Genomic DNA, 13,793 nt, shown 5'->3' with positions numbered 1-13,793 from the left:
TCTGGACCTGCTCCAAGAGGTCCACGTCTTTATTGTGCTGAGGGCTCCAGATCTATGGTTCCATGAAGGGGATTAAAAAGAGCAGGACCCAGCGAAAGGCTCACTTGGTGCAGCATCCTTCCAAAATGAGGGATGATACTCAACCCTCACGTAGGCTTTGCTGCTGGCTGGGACCTACTGCATGATGGAAATCTAACTCCAGCGAGCAAAAGCCAAAAGGAACCGCAGCAGCTCACTTACATCTGTCTGTACCATCTGGCAGCGCTGAGCCCGGATCCGGCTCACGAAGCCGTAAACGTCCACCTTCCTCTCCGCGTGCATCATGTCCAGCATGGCATCGATGACGATAAAAGTGCCCGTGCGTCCTACCCCGGCGCTGAAAGAGCAGAGGGGACAAGTGGTCAGTACAGCAGTGTTGGCGTTGGGGTCCCTGGCAGAGCAGTCGGGAGCGAGCCACACGCTTTTCAGCAGCGAGCAAATAGCAACATCTGTTTTGGAGCTGAGAGAGGTCCTCAGCCTGGTGTTCAGTGTCGCCTGGGTTTTGCAGAGAGATGCACACAGCATCTCCAGCAACTGCCATGACTGGAGTGCATGAAGGCACAGAGCAGGGTGAGCCAAAGCAAAGCCTAAGCCAGCTACGGCTTCCAGAGTCCTTACGGGCTGCCTGTTCCTACCAGCTGCCTGCTGCTCCTTCCAGCCAACCTCCATCACATGAAGGTGAGCCCAGGGGAAGCCTTGTTTCTGTGCTGGTAACTCAACAATTATGGAGAAGAAGAAAGAGAAGGCCAGCAGATGCTATGGAAAGCTCTTTTGTCAGCTGCCTTCCCTTACTGAAACGTGGACAGCCTCCCGTGGCTCCCCCAGGCTTGCTGCTGTGCCTGAAACCACTCCACGTGAGGTCAAACACCATGGTGCCCGCTCCCAGGCACGCCGTCAGCTGAGTACTGCCTTCCCGCAACAAGGGATCTTGCCCTCTCACGTCCAGGGCAGTGGAGAGCCAAGGGGGATGCCACTGATGCCCAGTGTTAAGCTTGGCTCACCCGGCATCCAGCTAACCCAAACGAAGACCACTCAACATGAGTTGTAACACCATCACATCGCTGATTCCAAGAAGTTCCTTCAATTCAGATGCATTTTTTTGAATGTCCCCACATGGAACATTCCCATTTAACATGGGAAACTTAAATAAAAGTAATAAAAAAAGCCTGACTGAAAAAAAAAATCCTTTTAGTATTAAATAGGAGACACTTTCCAAGTGATCCAGGAGAGGCAGAGGTCAGCCATGACCAGGACGTACCTGCAGTGCACAACTATTGCTCCTGCGTATTGGGGATTACACGTCTTCACCTTCTTCAGAAACTTCAGCATCCCGATGGGGGTGAAGGGGACCCCGAAGTCGGGCCAGCTGGTGAAGTGGAACTGAGTCACCAGGCGCTGAGGCTTCTTGTTTGTGACGTCGCCGACCTGAAGGGGAAAAGCGTATGCAGGTTAATGATAAATACTCAGATTTCCCTTCTTTCCCCAAAAGCAAGGGCAGAAAGGGAGCTACAGCCCCAAGATTGAGCTGAGGGGCTTAAGAAGCAGTAGCATCCATAAGCTGAAAGGGCACAGACTCAGGCTTCGGGGACAAATTAGTCTCTAAAAGCATGACAATTTCATCGCCCAGCATCACATCCCGCATCCTAGGGGTGAGAGATGCCAGCCTGGCCTCGGCTGTGGCTCCAACCTCGTCTGCCCCCAACCTGGCAGAAGCTGCCGTATTTCATTCCCAGTGGGCTCAAACAGAAGCTGCTGCTCCATCCTTTCCCACACCTCTGCCCACAGCATCCTCAGTTGAAGGCAGGGGAGGAAATCACCTACGTCCAGGCCACTGGAGTGAAGGGTGAGGCTCAGGAGAACCCTGCTCAGGGTCCAGACAGCTTTTCAACTGCCAGCTCTTCCTTGCCTGCCTCTGAGAGCAGCAGGAAAACAAGCAGAGTGACTAAAGCATCCAGAGCCTCCTTGGAGGATGAGAAAACGTAGCTACAGATGGGAAAGCTATCAAAACCAATGCATACGGCGCTGGATTTTGTCTCGGCTCATGGGATAAATGTGATTATATGCAGGCATTAAGTATCTGTGGGTGACAGCAGGAACCGATACCGGTAACAGCAAGTACTGGAGTATTACAGGACTGAATTTCAGCCTTGGCATCCATCAGCTTCCCTGCTCCCAGTACAGCCGTGCTGGTTACCTGCTGGGAACAGGCTCCCAGGTGTTTAATTGAAAATGGATGCCAGGGTCATTTCATCCCAACTCTGCTCTCACAGCGCCTCGGAGGACTCAAGGAGCATGCCAGTGCCTGTTGGATGCCCAGCATGGAGAGGGGAGGGATGGGATGGGAGATGCGAGCCCCAGCACCTGCTGGATGCAGAACTTCCGCACGGTGTAATCCACCAGGACAGTCACGTCCTCCACGGACACTCGGATGTTCCCGTACGTCCAGCAGCCCTGATCCGGCCAGTACTGAGCACACTTACACTGTGGGGAGACAAAACGGGCACAGGTGAGCTCTGGTCCCTCGCAAGCCTGGGACTGGCTGCAAGACGTGCCCGTGGGCATGAGATGTGCCAGATTCAGATGAAGTTGGGTTAGATAGCAGCCCATCAAGCCTTCTGGCACCCACCTCCTTCCTCTCTTTCAGGTTGGTCACCATGACAATTGTTGCGGTGTTTTGCTCCCAAATCATCCTCCAAAAATCATTCACGGTTTCTTCCTTTGGTCCTATGGGGAAGGTAAAAAGAAATGTTGCTTTGGGATCAACCCCTCAAGTGCTGGGACCGAAACCCATCGTGTGAAGTCACACATCGTGGATGATGCAACACATGTTTTGCCAACAGATGTCAGCACAGGAGGTGCTTTGGTGTCTGGGCACGTTGTCTAACCCAAGGAACAATCCTGTTACAAACTAGCTGGGCTTTTTGGATATGTTTTATGATCAGGAATTCCATTTTTAGCCCAAGAAGGGGAAATCAGACAAACGGAGCACGGAAACGACTTGCCCAAAGTCACCCAAGGGAAATTGTGGCCACTTCAAACAGTCCACAGAAGTCCTACCCTGGAGCCTTGGGCTTTAACCAAAGGATCCCATTTCAATGTGGCACAAGAATAGTTACCTGCTGCCTGCCAGACAAGGAGCTAACTCAACCTAGACCTCCCTTGCCAAGCCTGAGGCTAAAGGCGAGCCAAGAGAATATCAGAGCCAAAGCTCTACCCCAGCCTGGTAGCACTGACGGACCCGATCTAGCCTTCTTTCTCTGGCAAGAGCCAGGCAAACTGACAGGAGATGCCCTAAACCACTTGCAAGCCAAGAGTGGAAATGCGAAACACCTCCCATGGCAGGTAATCCCCTTTTGCTGACAGCAACCCCTCTGTGAGTGAGCATCTTGGTTTTAGGGACGTGTTTGGACCAGTCCAAGGAAAGCAAGCGAGCCAGAGGGCTATGGACAGTGACACACTCGCGTGGGCAATTGAGCTTGGGAAGATTCGTGATGCTTGTAGTTCTCGGTAGCTAAATAGTCCTGTCTACCTTCTGAAGACCACAGTGAAATTTCTCTCCAAGGGCGCAAGCCTATGTTGTTGTCTGCTGAGGTTTAAAAAGGAGCAGAAATCAAACCAGGTCAACATGGTGCTCCCCGTAACTACAGATTTGGGGAATTTAATTAAGCAGCTCACTGGCAATATTTCCAGATATCATGACCACCTGCAGCTGTGGGCCAGGGTGGAAGGACAAGGCTCAGGGCAGAAACACTTTGACATCCTCCAGCAATCAGTATTGCACAGGTAAAGCTTCTCTTCCTCCCCCAACACATCCAGCACTGATCTTTGATCAGGAAAACCATTTTGGGAACAAACTGTGGAGCAGCCAAGCTTCCTTTTGACCAGGGGAGCTCTGCAAGGCACCGTGCTGTGGTTAGACTGGCACAGCTCTGCAGAGCAGAAGGACCCCAGCCCGACTGCCACCAGACAGAGCTAGAGGAATAACAGAGCATTTACCTTGTGCAGCAATGAACTTGTTTTTCTCTTGGTACCCCTACAGAGAAAAGGAGAAAAAGAAGACAAATGAAAGACCTGTAGCTTTCTAACACAAGAGTCATGAAGTGCAGCTACATCGTTAATAAACAGAGACATACCCCTCTCCGAGGGGAGAAACAGCTCCAACAGCAGGGCAGAAATGATGGAAAATGCCTGTGCAAAAGGCCCTTGCCCCACAGCAACACACCCCACACTCACATAATGCAGGAACGACCCCACTTGTTGGCACAAAGCACTAACAAAGTGGTATCCAACAGCCCTTCTGCTGGGATCAGACCCTGCATCCAGAGCGTTACGTGAAAATCAGCATTAATTTTTGGGAGATGGGGCTGTTGAACTCATGGGGATTGATTCTGTGTATTTCCTAATAGATATTTATTTATGGGTGAAGAAAGGAGAAAGCTCTTTTAGGTCTTGTTTTTCTTCATGAGCCTCCATCTCTCTCAAAGTCTACTTCCTCACATTACCCTTTCAACTTATTTGAGCTATATGGTGATAACCATATAGGACCCATCTCCTCCTAGGAGCAGAGGAGGGCAATGCTGCTTCTATTTTAGCTAGGTTCCTCAATTTCTTTTTCATCCCCTTCCCACATCCAGCCTTGCAAGCTGGGAAGTACCAATGATTAACCAGCCACACCATTCATCAGCCATTAATCAGCAATTCCCAATTCCTGCAGGTAATGGTTCCCAAACCCCTTCCAAACCAGCTGGCTCGCCCTTGCAGCACCCTGAGGAGTACAAGTGGTTCTCATTATTTCAGAAGTGGGGAAAGAGAGGTGGGAAGAGATGGGACTATGGCAATGCAGCTGAGCAAGGGCAGAGCTACCGCTAGAATTTGAGTTCCAGCTCTCAGCCTCTTACTCCAGCCATGCTCGTCTGGGCTCAAGGTGCGGAGCGAAGCATGGTGAGCTCTACCACGGCCACACAAAGGTTATGAGATCAAAACCCAGTGTAATTTATTGCTTCAGAGGAGCTGGGGAGATGTTAACGCAGAAGATAGATAGTCTCTTAACCACCCTCTCCCAGGCACAAGTCACACCCCATAAAGGCCCCACGCTCCTGGTAGGACCAGGCACCGCCGGCTGGGGTGTCGCTGGTGGGGATCTGCCCTTCAAATCACAAAACTCACATTAATGAAGGAGGCATTGATGTAGTCGGAGTCAGGAACTCCCTCGACAGGAGTCAGGTGAACCCTGGAATGATCATCTGGAGGAAAATTAAAACTCTGCATTAAAAACAAACCCCTCCACATAGCTGAAATCTGGCAGAGGGAGAAAGCCGGGCGCTGGAGCGGAGCCTGGGCTTGCTGGCTCCCCTGCACACACAAACACCTTTATGCCCCCTAATTCTTCTTGCTTAAGCCTGGAGAGGTGCTAGACCTCGCCCAAGGAAGCTTTTCTTCTGAAGAGCGTGCACATTTGAGGAAGCCCCCGAGCTAGCCCACCACCCCACGCCACTCGGCAAGAGCTGGCCATTTCGGCATTTCCCAGCCGTTTCACTTTCCATGGTCCTCCTGGCCACTGACGGATGCTCCTCATAGGTATCTAAAGCTAAAGCAGATGCAGCCACGCTCCTGGGAGGTGAAATGACCTCGACCATGTCCTTGCCCATCCCAAAAACAGGAACAGGGAGCCCCGACAGCAGTGCTGGCCGTGCCCCACCCAAGCAGCTCTGATACCTACAGGGCAAAATGTTCACGTATCTGTTCTTCTCCTTATTCTCCTCCTTGGAAGCAGCTTCGCACGTGGCCTGTATGGGACACGCTGGGAGAGCCTGCGATGGCAAAAAAGGGTGTTTTCCATGATGTTCTTATTTATCAGCAGTAACCACAACACAACTGGTGTGTCGGCGCACGCCACATCCGAGCATCCTGTCCCTTCGGACATGTTCCCACCACCCACACCCCTCACCTCCACCCCAGCACCAGCTCCTCCTCCACACAGAACTCAGGGTGACCATTTAAACAGCCTGGGCCGGACCAGAGAGTGCAAATCCCTTCTGAAAAGTGGTATCTGGAATCTCAGGACACATGAACACGAGGTGGCAGCAAAGGCTCCGACACCAAATCCACCAGCCCAGCGATCAAGGAGCTCATTTCTGCTCACGGAGGCTCCTGCTGAGATTTCCTCCGTTAATAGTGATGCTAATGGTGACCTGATTAAAGCCCCCATCGCCCGAGCACACCCAGTGATGGGAAGGAGCACCCATATAGGGACTATTCTTCATCCAGCAGTGCTGGGGACCTTTGGGTTGGGGGGTGCTGGGGTCACAGGTGATCCCGTTGTGGTCACAGCAGCCAGGTTTCATGCTTGAGCAGAGGAGGTGCTTCCCCAGCACTGCTATTCCACATCCTCTTTGAACAGCGAAGAGGATGAGAACATACCGGAGGTATTCACCATCCCTTCCTCCAGACGTGTTTCGGCAACGGAAGTCTCCAGGGCAATCGAGTATTTATAACCCGAAAGATCTCCCTCCCTGGGTATTCATTGCGCTTACTTAGTTTCATCGCAGCACGGCCAGGAAGGGTATCAAGTTGTGCAACAGCTGGAGAAAGTCGAGTGGCTTTTTATTTATCTTCTCATCATCCTCATATTGCCATATTGCGCCTGGGACCCAAGGCTTAATGTATTTGCAATGCGGACAACCAGATCAATAGTGGGTTTTCTTTCGTTAATTAGGCTGACAGAGAGTCCGGGTAGTCCAGCAGCTCCTACGTTACATGCTGGGATACTCCAGCCAGTTATTTAATGTCGTCCCCTACCTCATCACTGCAATGCCTATTTTTGTATTGCCAAGGTGAAACAGGTTTATCATCACCAGAAGATGCAGAGCTCAGCAACATCAGGAAGAGGTTGTAGTCATCTCAGAAGAGATGCTCTGGCATCATGGGATAAGCATAATACCAGAATTATTACTCACTGCTGAAGGTCAACTGCTATCCTATAAACTGCCATCATTCTGTTTCAGGGTTAACAGCTGATTAGGGTATTTTCTATTTCTCTGTCAGAGCTCTTGTTTTGGCTGTTTGTGGGTTTAAGACAATCACACGCACACCATCATTCCCTCCGTGAAGCTCCCAGATAAGCTCTTCTGAAGCACGGCATCCAGTACCGGCCCCTTTATTATAAACTCAGCTGCCCCTGGGTTGACGTGCTGTCCCCAGGCTGGGTACCATGGCACACTACGGCTCCTCTCTGATCCCCCAGCCATTTTGTCGCCGCTCTACGAAGTGCGACCAGATTTTTTCCTGCTGTGCGTCGTTAGCCTAACTCCGAAAGCAGCCTGCAGGATTTAAGGGCAAGAAGCAAAGGCACTCACGTTGAACTCCTCCCGAAAGAGCTTGTTGTCATCTGCCATCCGGCGGTTGATCTCCTCTTCCAGCTTATCGACGGGCAGAGGCGGGTATTTACGGTTGGTGCTGGGGGAGCGGGCGAGCAGCGGCATGCTCTGAGGCTCTGCAACGACACCCATGCATCAGAGGTGCCCACCCAGCCGCTCCCCATGCCCATCACTTGTCCATGCCTGCGTGGCCACAGGGACCTCACATGCCCTGGGCTGTCCACTTTTAGGGCCACCTCGTATCCTCACTGTCCCGTATTTTCACAGAATCATAGAATGGTTTAGGTTGGAAGAGAGCTTAAAGATCATCTAGTTCCAACCTCCCTTCCCTGGGCAGGGACCTCTTCCACTAGATCTGGTTCCTCAAAGCCCTGTCCAACCTGGCCTTGAGCACTTCCTGGCCTTTTGTTCTTCCTACGGACAGTGCACAAGATTTTGGCGTTGCTACAGTAACACAAAACTCTTCCAGCACCCTGTGGTTGAGCACTACGCTGTCGTAGAGGCAGGATAGGGCAATGAGAACCATGTCTAACAGCCCCACACAACGCTCCAGGCTTGGGGAGGAGTGGCTGGAGAGCAGCCCGGCGGAAAAGGACCTGGGGGTGCTGGTTGACAGCCGGCTGAACATGAGCCAGCAGTGTGCCCAGGTGGCCAAGAAGGCCAACAGCGTCCTGGCCTGTATCAGCACTAGTGTGGCCAGCAGGAGCAGGGCAGGGATCGTGCCCCTGGACTGGGCACTGGTGAGGCCGCACCTCGAATCCTGTGTGCAGTGTTGGGCCCCTCACGCCAAGAAGGACGTTGAGGTGCTGGAGCGTGTCCAGAGAAGGGCAACGGAGCTGGGGAGGGGTCTGGAGCACAAGTCTGATGGGGAGCGGCTGAGGGAGCTGGGGGTGTTCAGTCTGGAGAAGAGGAGGCTGAGGGGAGCCCTCATCGCTCTCTACAGCTACCTGAAAGGGGGTTGTGGTGAGGTGGGTGTTAGTCTCTTCTCCCAAGTAACCAGCGATAGGACGAGAGGAAATGGCCTCAAGTTGCACCAGGGGAGGTTTACATTGGATATTAGGAAAAATTTCTTCACTAGAAGGATTGTCAAGCCTTGGAACAGGCTGCCCAGGGCAGCAGTGGAGTCACCATCCCTGGAGGTAGTTAAAAGATACGTAGATGTGGCACTTAGGGACATGGTGTAGTGGTGAACTTGGCAGTGCTGGGTTAACAGTTGGACTCGATCATCTTAAAGGTCTAAGGGTCTTTTCCAACCTGAATGATTCTGTGATTCTGTGTCATCAATATTGGGGGATGAAGACCCCCTCGCTTTGAATTCAGGCTTTACTCTCACTCACATGGAATTTTTGTCACCATCACTGTGACATAACTCCCAGGTGGACACAACAAAGGTAGCTGTTACTTGTGGTTCCTCAGCGAAGCCACGAAGGCCACGCAAGGGTTATACCAACACAACCAACAGTTTATGAAGTTCACAGCTTCGCTTACAGCAATGTAAAACTTGGGTAGGGAAGGTCTTAGCTGCCAACGTAAAAAAAAAGGTGCTGATTTTAAGTTAGCGCTCGCTCCGAAGGTGTTTGGTTTATGTGGAGAGAGCTCAGAAAAAGGATCTGAACCGAGTCTAAGAGGTGCTGGCGCCTCTTCAGCTGTTACTTCAGTGCCTACATACGGACAGAGATGTCCAACTTCAGATCCTCAATGGGCAGCCCTGGCTCAAAGCCAGAAAATGAGGCAAGCTCATGGACAGAAGAGTTTACACGTTACAGCAGGCTTGCACAAGACTTTAAAATTGTACCTATGCATCTTTTAGACATCTAAAAAGGTTTTTATGGAGAAAAAACAATGTATTCCCTCTTTCTCTCAGAAATGTTAGTTCAGTGCCTACAGTTGCATGAAGATTTGCACAAGAGTTTTAATCAGCCATCATTCTAACTTGAAAGGGTAGAAGGATATTTAATTATTCCCCAAAGATGTGTATTTTCAAAAAAGGTGCTTATTTCAGTCAAAGACTTATTGTGAAAATTGAAGAGGAACGTGAGTAGTTCAGTGTTGGAAGTGATTGCACATTCTAATATTAACCACTTGAGGGCAAACATTTTGTCGCTGGAATGAAAGTTGGGAAATAAATTTTCATTCTGTAAGAGCTTGCCAAAATCATGAAAAACAGAGAACGTTCAGAACAAGAAACAAATAAAAACATTGATGAAAAAATACTTTTCCACAAAAATATGAGGTGGGAGAACAAAGCTGTGGCATCCAGCCCACCAAGCCCTCAGGCACCGTCATTGCACTGCGCTCAGACTTCTACAGTACCGCATCCACAGGCTTTCCTGGACTTTTACAGAGGTTTATGTTCTGACATATCATATTTATATTATTCTGGCGCATTTATATTTATTCTGGTGTATAAAAGAGGCCACTGGGTATGACGTTGACCACAGGCCCAACAAGTTGCATGTGTCTTACTGCTGTAGTGGAAGGGGAAAGGCACTGCCTGGCCAGCAGACCAACCCAGGCAGTTCTGTGCTGCCCAGAGAGCTGCCCTGGAGGGCACAAACTAAACCTGCTTTTGCCACTTCAAGGGTGTTATGACATTTTTGGAATTTTTATGATTTTTAGAAGAATTGATAGTTATTTCACTAGCTAACTTTGGCTAGTTCCAAGCGGTGGAAAAAACCAACCCTGAAATATTCCATTGTTACTCCGAAGAACGTTTGCATTGATCCGTTTTGATCTGAACAGAGCTTACTGCTTCTGTGAGATGCATTTTTGGTCCCCGTGTCGCACCGATGTGGGCCTCACCTGCATCATCCGTCCGGCCATTGGACAAGCGAAAGGAGTTGGAGTGACTCCCTGCTTGCTTGTATTTCTTGAACCTACCAAAGACAAAGGAATGGAGAACATCAGTAGATACCCACCAAAAAGCCCAGGTTAACTTCTGGATGAGAGGTGCAGCCACGAAGGGCTTTCCTCACTTTCTTATGGCTTGATGAACTAGCTGGTGGGTCCAAGAGGTTATAGGACCTCTAAAATCCTGCCTACGGGCATAACTTCTAACTGACCACATCTGGAAAGGCTGCAGGAGACCAGAGCCAGGTGAAAGCCAGAAGGAGAACCTTTAAGGCTGCTTTTTATGGAGGACACACCAAGGAGTTCCTGCTCCACCAGCTGATTCACCAAAGCGCATAAACCCCAGGGTGATCCATCCTGCAGCAAAGCCCTTCTCCATGTGCTTTTAACTTGAAGCAGATGCTTACGCTCCGTTTGCCTGAAGTTAAGGGTTTTGCTGAATCACTGGGCAGGCGGCAGCAGACAGAAACCCTTTTTTTAAGGGCTGCAAGCCAGGTGAGGAGGACTCAAACTGCTGCTGCTGAACTCCCGAGGCAAAACTCTCATCAGGTTCACTGCTGCGTGGACAGGCCCGGAGCCAAGGGACCAAGGGAATTTTTCCACCACTAAGGAAACAGCTTTTTCTTTTTTCTTTTTTTCTTATTTATTTAATTACCAAAATATTGAGTAAATAAAAATGCAGGTGATTAAACACCCTCTTCTAATGGAGCAGATATGCACTGAGGAGCTGGGAATGCTACATTTTGAGCAGCTCAGATGCTTGGATTTTTAAAAAATGGATCTAAGAAGGCTTTGCTATGCCATAGTTCCAGCTACAGCATCACCCAACGCTCCTAACAAGCTCCAGTCGTATGCCACCTTGCAGCGGAAGATGCACAGGCACGACGTACGGCTTTGGTACCCAAGGCAGAGCTTGGCTCTGGTTGTTGGATCATGTTTGGTATCAATGTGGGAATCAAGGAATAACACACCCTGTTAGACACACAAAGGACTTCTGGCTCAGGGTTCGGCTTCCCTGGATTACTCAATCCGAGACCCTTAGCCTTGCAAGGAAACCTCACCCACAGTGACAGGGCTTTTTAACTGCACTGATAGGACTTCAGTTTAATCTATCCTACTAAATGTCCTATAGGACATTTTCAGTAGCAGAACAGGCATTACCCACAGGAGGATCAGCTTTATAGAGACAGGAATAAGCATCACTTACTAGATAACCCAAATCATCATTTTCATTCTCCTTACATGTTTCTTTTTAAACCACTGGCTGTGTCAGCCTTTAGCTTAGGAAACAGCACAAAAGGCTTATTCCTGTTCATTCAGTAATGAATTTCTGTCAAATAAGGGAAGTCACCATTAAAGTACTTCTTACCTTAACATGTACAGCACAATAATAATAAATACTATGACTAGAAGGGAAGACAGGGCCACCATCACAGCTATAATTGGAGTCTCATCTGCAATAGAAAAAGAAAGATGCGGTTATCAACAGCTGTCAAAAAACATCCAGCGCCACCATTTAACGGGGCAGAGCTCTGCAATTCTCCTTGCAAAATAATAATAATAATAATAATAATAATAATGATGATGATGATAATCATCATCATCATCATCATCATGTATTGAGTAAGGTTACATTTGTCCAGTCTGACGGTGAAGACAGACACACAAGCTGAGCGAGCACCAGGTATCTCAGATAGATTAAAACCTGTAACCACTATTCAAAGCACCTCAGTCTTCTCTAAGAGTTGTGAAATTGTGACCTTGGAGATGAAAATAACGATTGAGAAACCTGTGAGTGGGCTATTTTAGGGGTTTCTTCTGAACAACGTGCCCATGGTGGCCCACCAGTAGAAGTTTGCTCTATCACCTGGGGACCTGCAAAGTCTTCTGCCTGAAGAAGTTTCTGAACAGGTCGATGAGTTTGGTACAGTATGATAAGGAACCTTATATTAAAACAGGTGAAAACTGTGGCCTTTGTAAGATCCCACAGATAACTCCCATTTGTAGGATTGTCACGATTTTGCTTCTGGTTCCTTGTCAAATAGGACAAGAGGGCAATGCTTCATGCTTCACCTGAACACTTTTAGGCTGAGGTTTGCTGGAGAGGCTCAGGGCTACTGGGCTACTTATCATCTGCCTGGCTCATCACAAAGAGGTGGCTCCTGCTGGGATTTCTTTCCTCCCTGGAAATACTGAGTTTAGAGAGGAGGGTTAGACAACCCATCGTGCATGCTCTGCACCGCAAAGCCACCAAGTATGAACTAATTTGGCTTGCTTCGTTGTTTGCTCCCTCACAGACACTTCTCAAGGGCAGGCACCGCACAATTCCCTTGCAAACACACTTAGATTAGGCACATCTGAAACGTTCCCATCCTCTGGGACCCACAACAGATTTTTTTAAAAAATAAGCTATTTGTAACTTGGCCTAGAGGTCAGTGAAACAGTGGTCGGCGCAAGCAAATTACCCAGATGGGGTTGGAAGCCAAGCGGTGCTAACCAGATAGGAAAGTGGCCCTGAAGGGCATTTTTTCAGATAAATGTGGATGCCAGCGACGCCGGCTGGGGCCATTTTCATTTTCCATCAGCTTGCTCAATCTGTATGGGCCACCGCACTGTGTCTACATGCCTTGGCCCCGCGAGACTGCAGGGCATGACCCCCCTTTCCACCTTCTGTGCATCCATTTCCCTGCTCGGGCAGATTCCTGCTCCATGTCTCAGCAAGCTGAGCCAGCAGATTTTCTTAGGTGGGATTTATTTTGTCCATCTTTGACTACTGAGCTACCAAGGTGTTATATTTCTGCATTTGTTCCTCTGTGGTTGTGAGGTCTAGAAATGTTATTCCAACCAGCGGATAGGAGTTTTGTGTAATGATTTGAAGGCAATGACCTGGTATGGCAAATAAAAACACGAAATCCTCCCAGCCTTGCACGTCTCTCTTCTTTCCATCTACCGTCCTCGTGTGTCAGCGTCTCCCCCAGCCCAGCAGCAAGAAGCCAAGGAATTTATTGGGAGGCATTTCTACCCCTGCACGCTTGGTAGCTGCTTGAGCCTTAGCATTACCCACCACGAGGCTTTCCAAATGCAAGCCCAGGAAGGCAAAGCAACCACGGAGCCTCTTAGCCCGACCACAGCCAGCCCCTGCCTCTCCTCTAACGTGCTTCTCGTTGAGACCTCCAGCTGTAACCACCGCCGCCCTCCCGGCTGCAGGAGAGGAAGGTGAGCTGCTTCGCCAAAGCCCGCGGCGCTATGCCCCCACTACGCGTCGTTGGGCCGTTTCTCCGGCGTTGGACGGAGCTAAGCCCAGCCTAACCGGTGCTGAGCCAGGCAGGGGCCGCTGCGGCGGCGCCGGTTGGCAGGAGACGTGATTTACGGGCAGGGATTTCGGCGGGCGTGCCTCTGGCAGCAGGATGCAGGGAGCCCAGGGGGTTGTTTGGGGTTTTTTTTTTTGCAGCCGTTCTTTTGACACATCTGGCTGGATGAGTTAGAGCTTTTCCCCGGCGGGGGGCGAGGCACCCAGCACGGCGCAGC

General features: G+C 50.0%; 1 protein-coding gene across 1 annotated transcript in view; it reads right to left on the bottom strand.

Moving 5' to 3' along the window:
• Positions 1 to 240: 240 nt before the first annotated feature.
• LOC104625425 (receptor-type tyrosine-protein phosphatase alpha-like) overlaps positions 241 to 13,793 on the bottom strand; it is a gene marked incomplete at its 3' end in the record, with an annotated part of 28,660 nt that continues 15,107 nt past the window's right edge. Inside the window, exons 5-14 of the mRNA XM_010293045.1 lie at positions 11,635 to 11,719; positions 10,218 to 10,291; positions 7,395 to 7,531; positions 5,759 to 5,849; positions 5,206 to 5,282; positions 4,036 to 4,072; positions 2,666 to 2,763; positions 2,401 to 2,520; positions 1,298 to 1,464; positions 241 to 376 (exon numbers count right to left, since the gene is read on the bottom strand). Coding sequence (XP_010291347.1) covers positions 241 to 376; positions 1,298 to 1,464; positions 2,401 to 2,520; positions 2,666 to 2,763; positions 4,036 to 4,072; positions 5,206 to 5,282; positions 5,759 to 5,849; positions 7,395 to 7,531; positions 10,218 to 10,291; positions 11,635 to 11,719 — 1,022 coding nt within the window. The remainder of the gene's footprint in view (positions 377 to 1,297; positions 1,465 to 2,400; positions 2,521 to 2,665; positions 2,764 to 4,035; positions 4,073 to 5,205; positions 5,283 to 5,758; positions 5,850 to 7,394; positions 7,532 to 10,217; positions 10,292 to 11,634; positions 11,720 to 13,793) is intronic.

Source organism: Phaethon lepturus, unplaced genomic scaffold (assembly GCF_000687285.1).
Source record: "Phaethon lepturus isolate BGI_N335 unplaced genomic scaffold, ASM68728v1 scaffold6848, whole genome shotgun sequence".
In the NCBI taxonomy this organism is placed as follows: domain Eukaryota; kingdom Metazoa; phylum Chordata; class Aves; order Phaethontiformes; family Phaethontidae; genus Phaethon; species Phaethon lepturus.
This window is presented reverse-complemented; position numbering and strand designations above follow the sequence as displayed.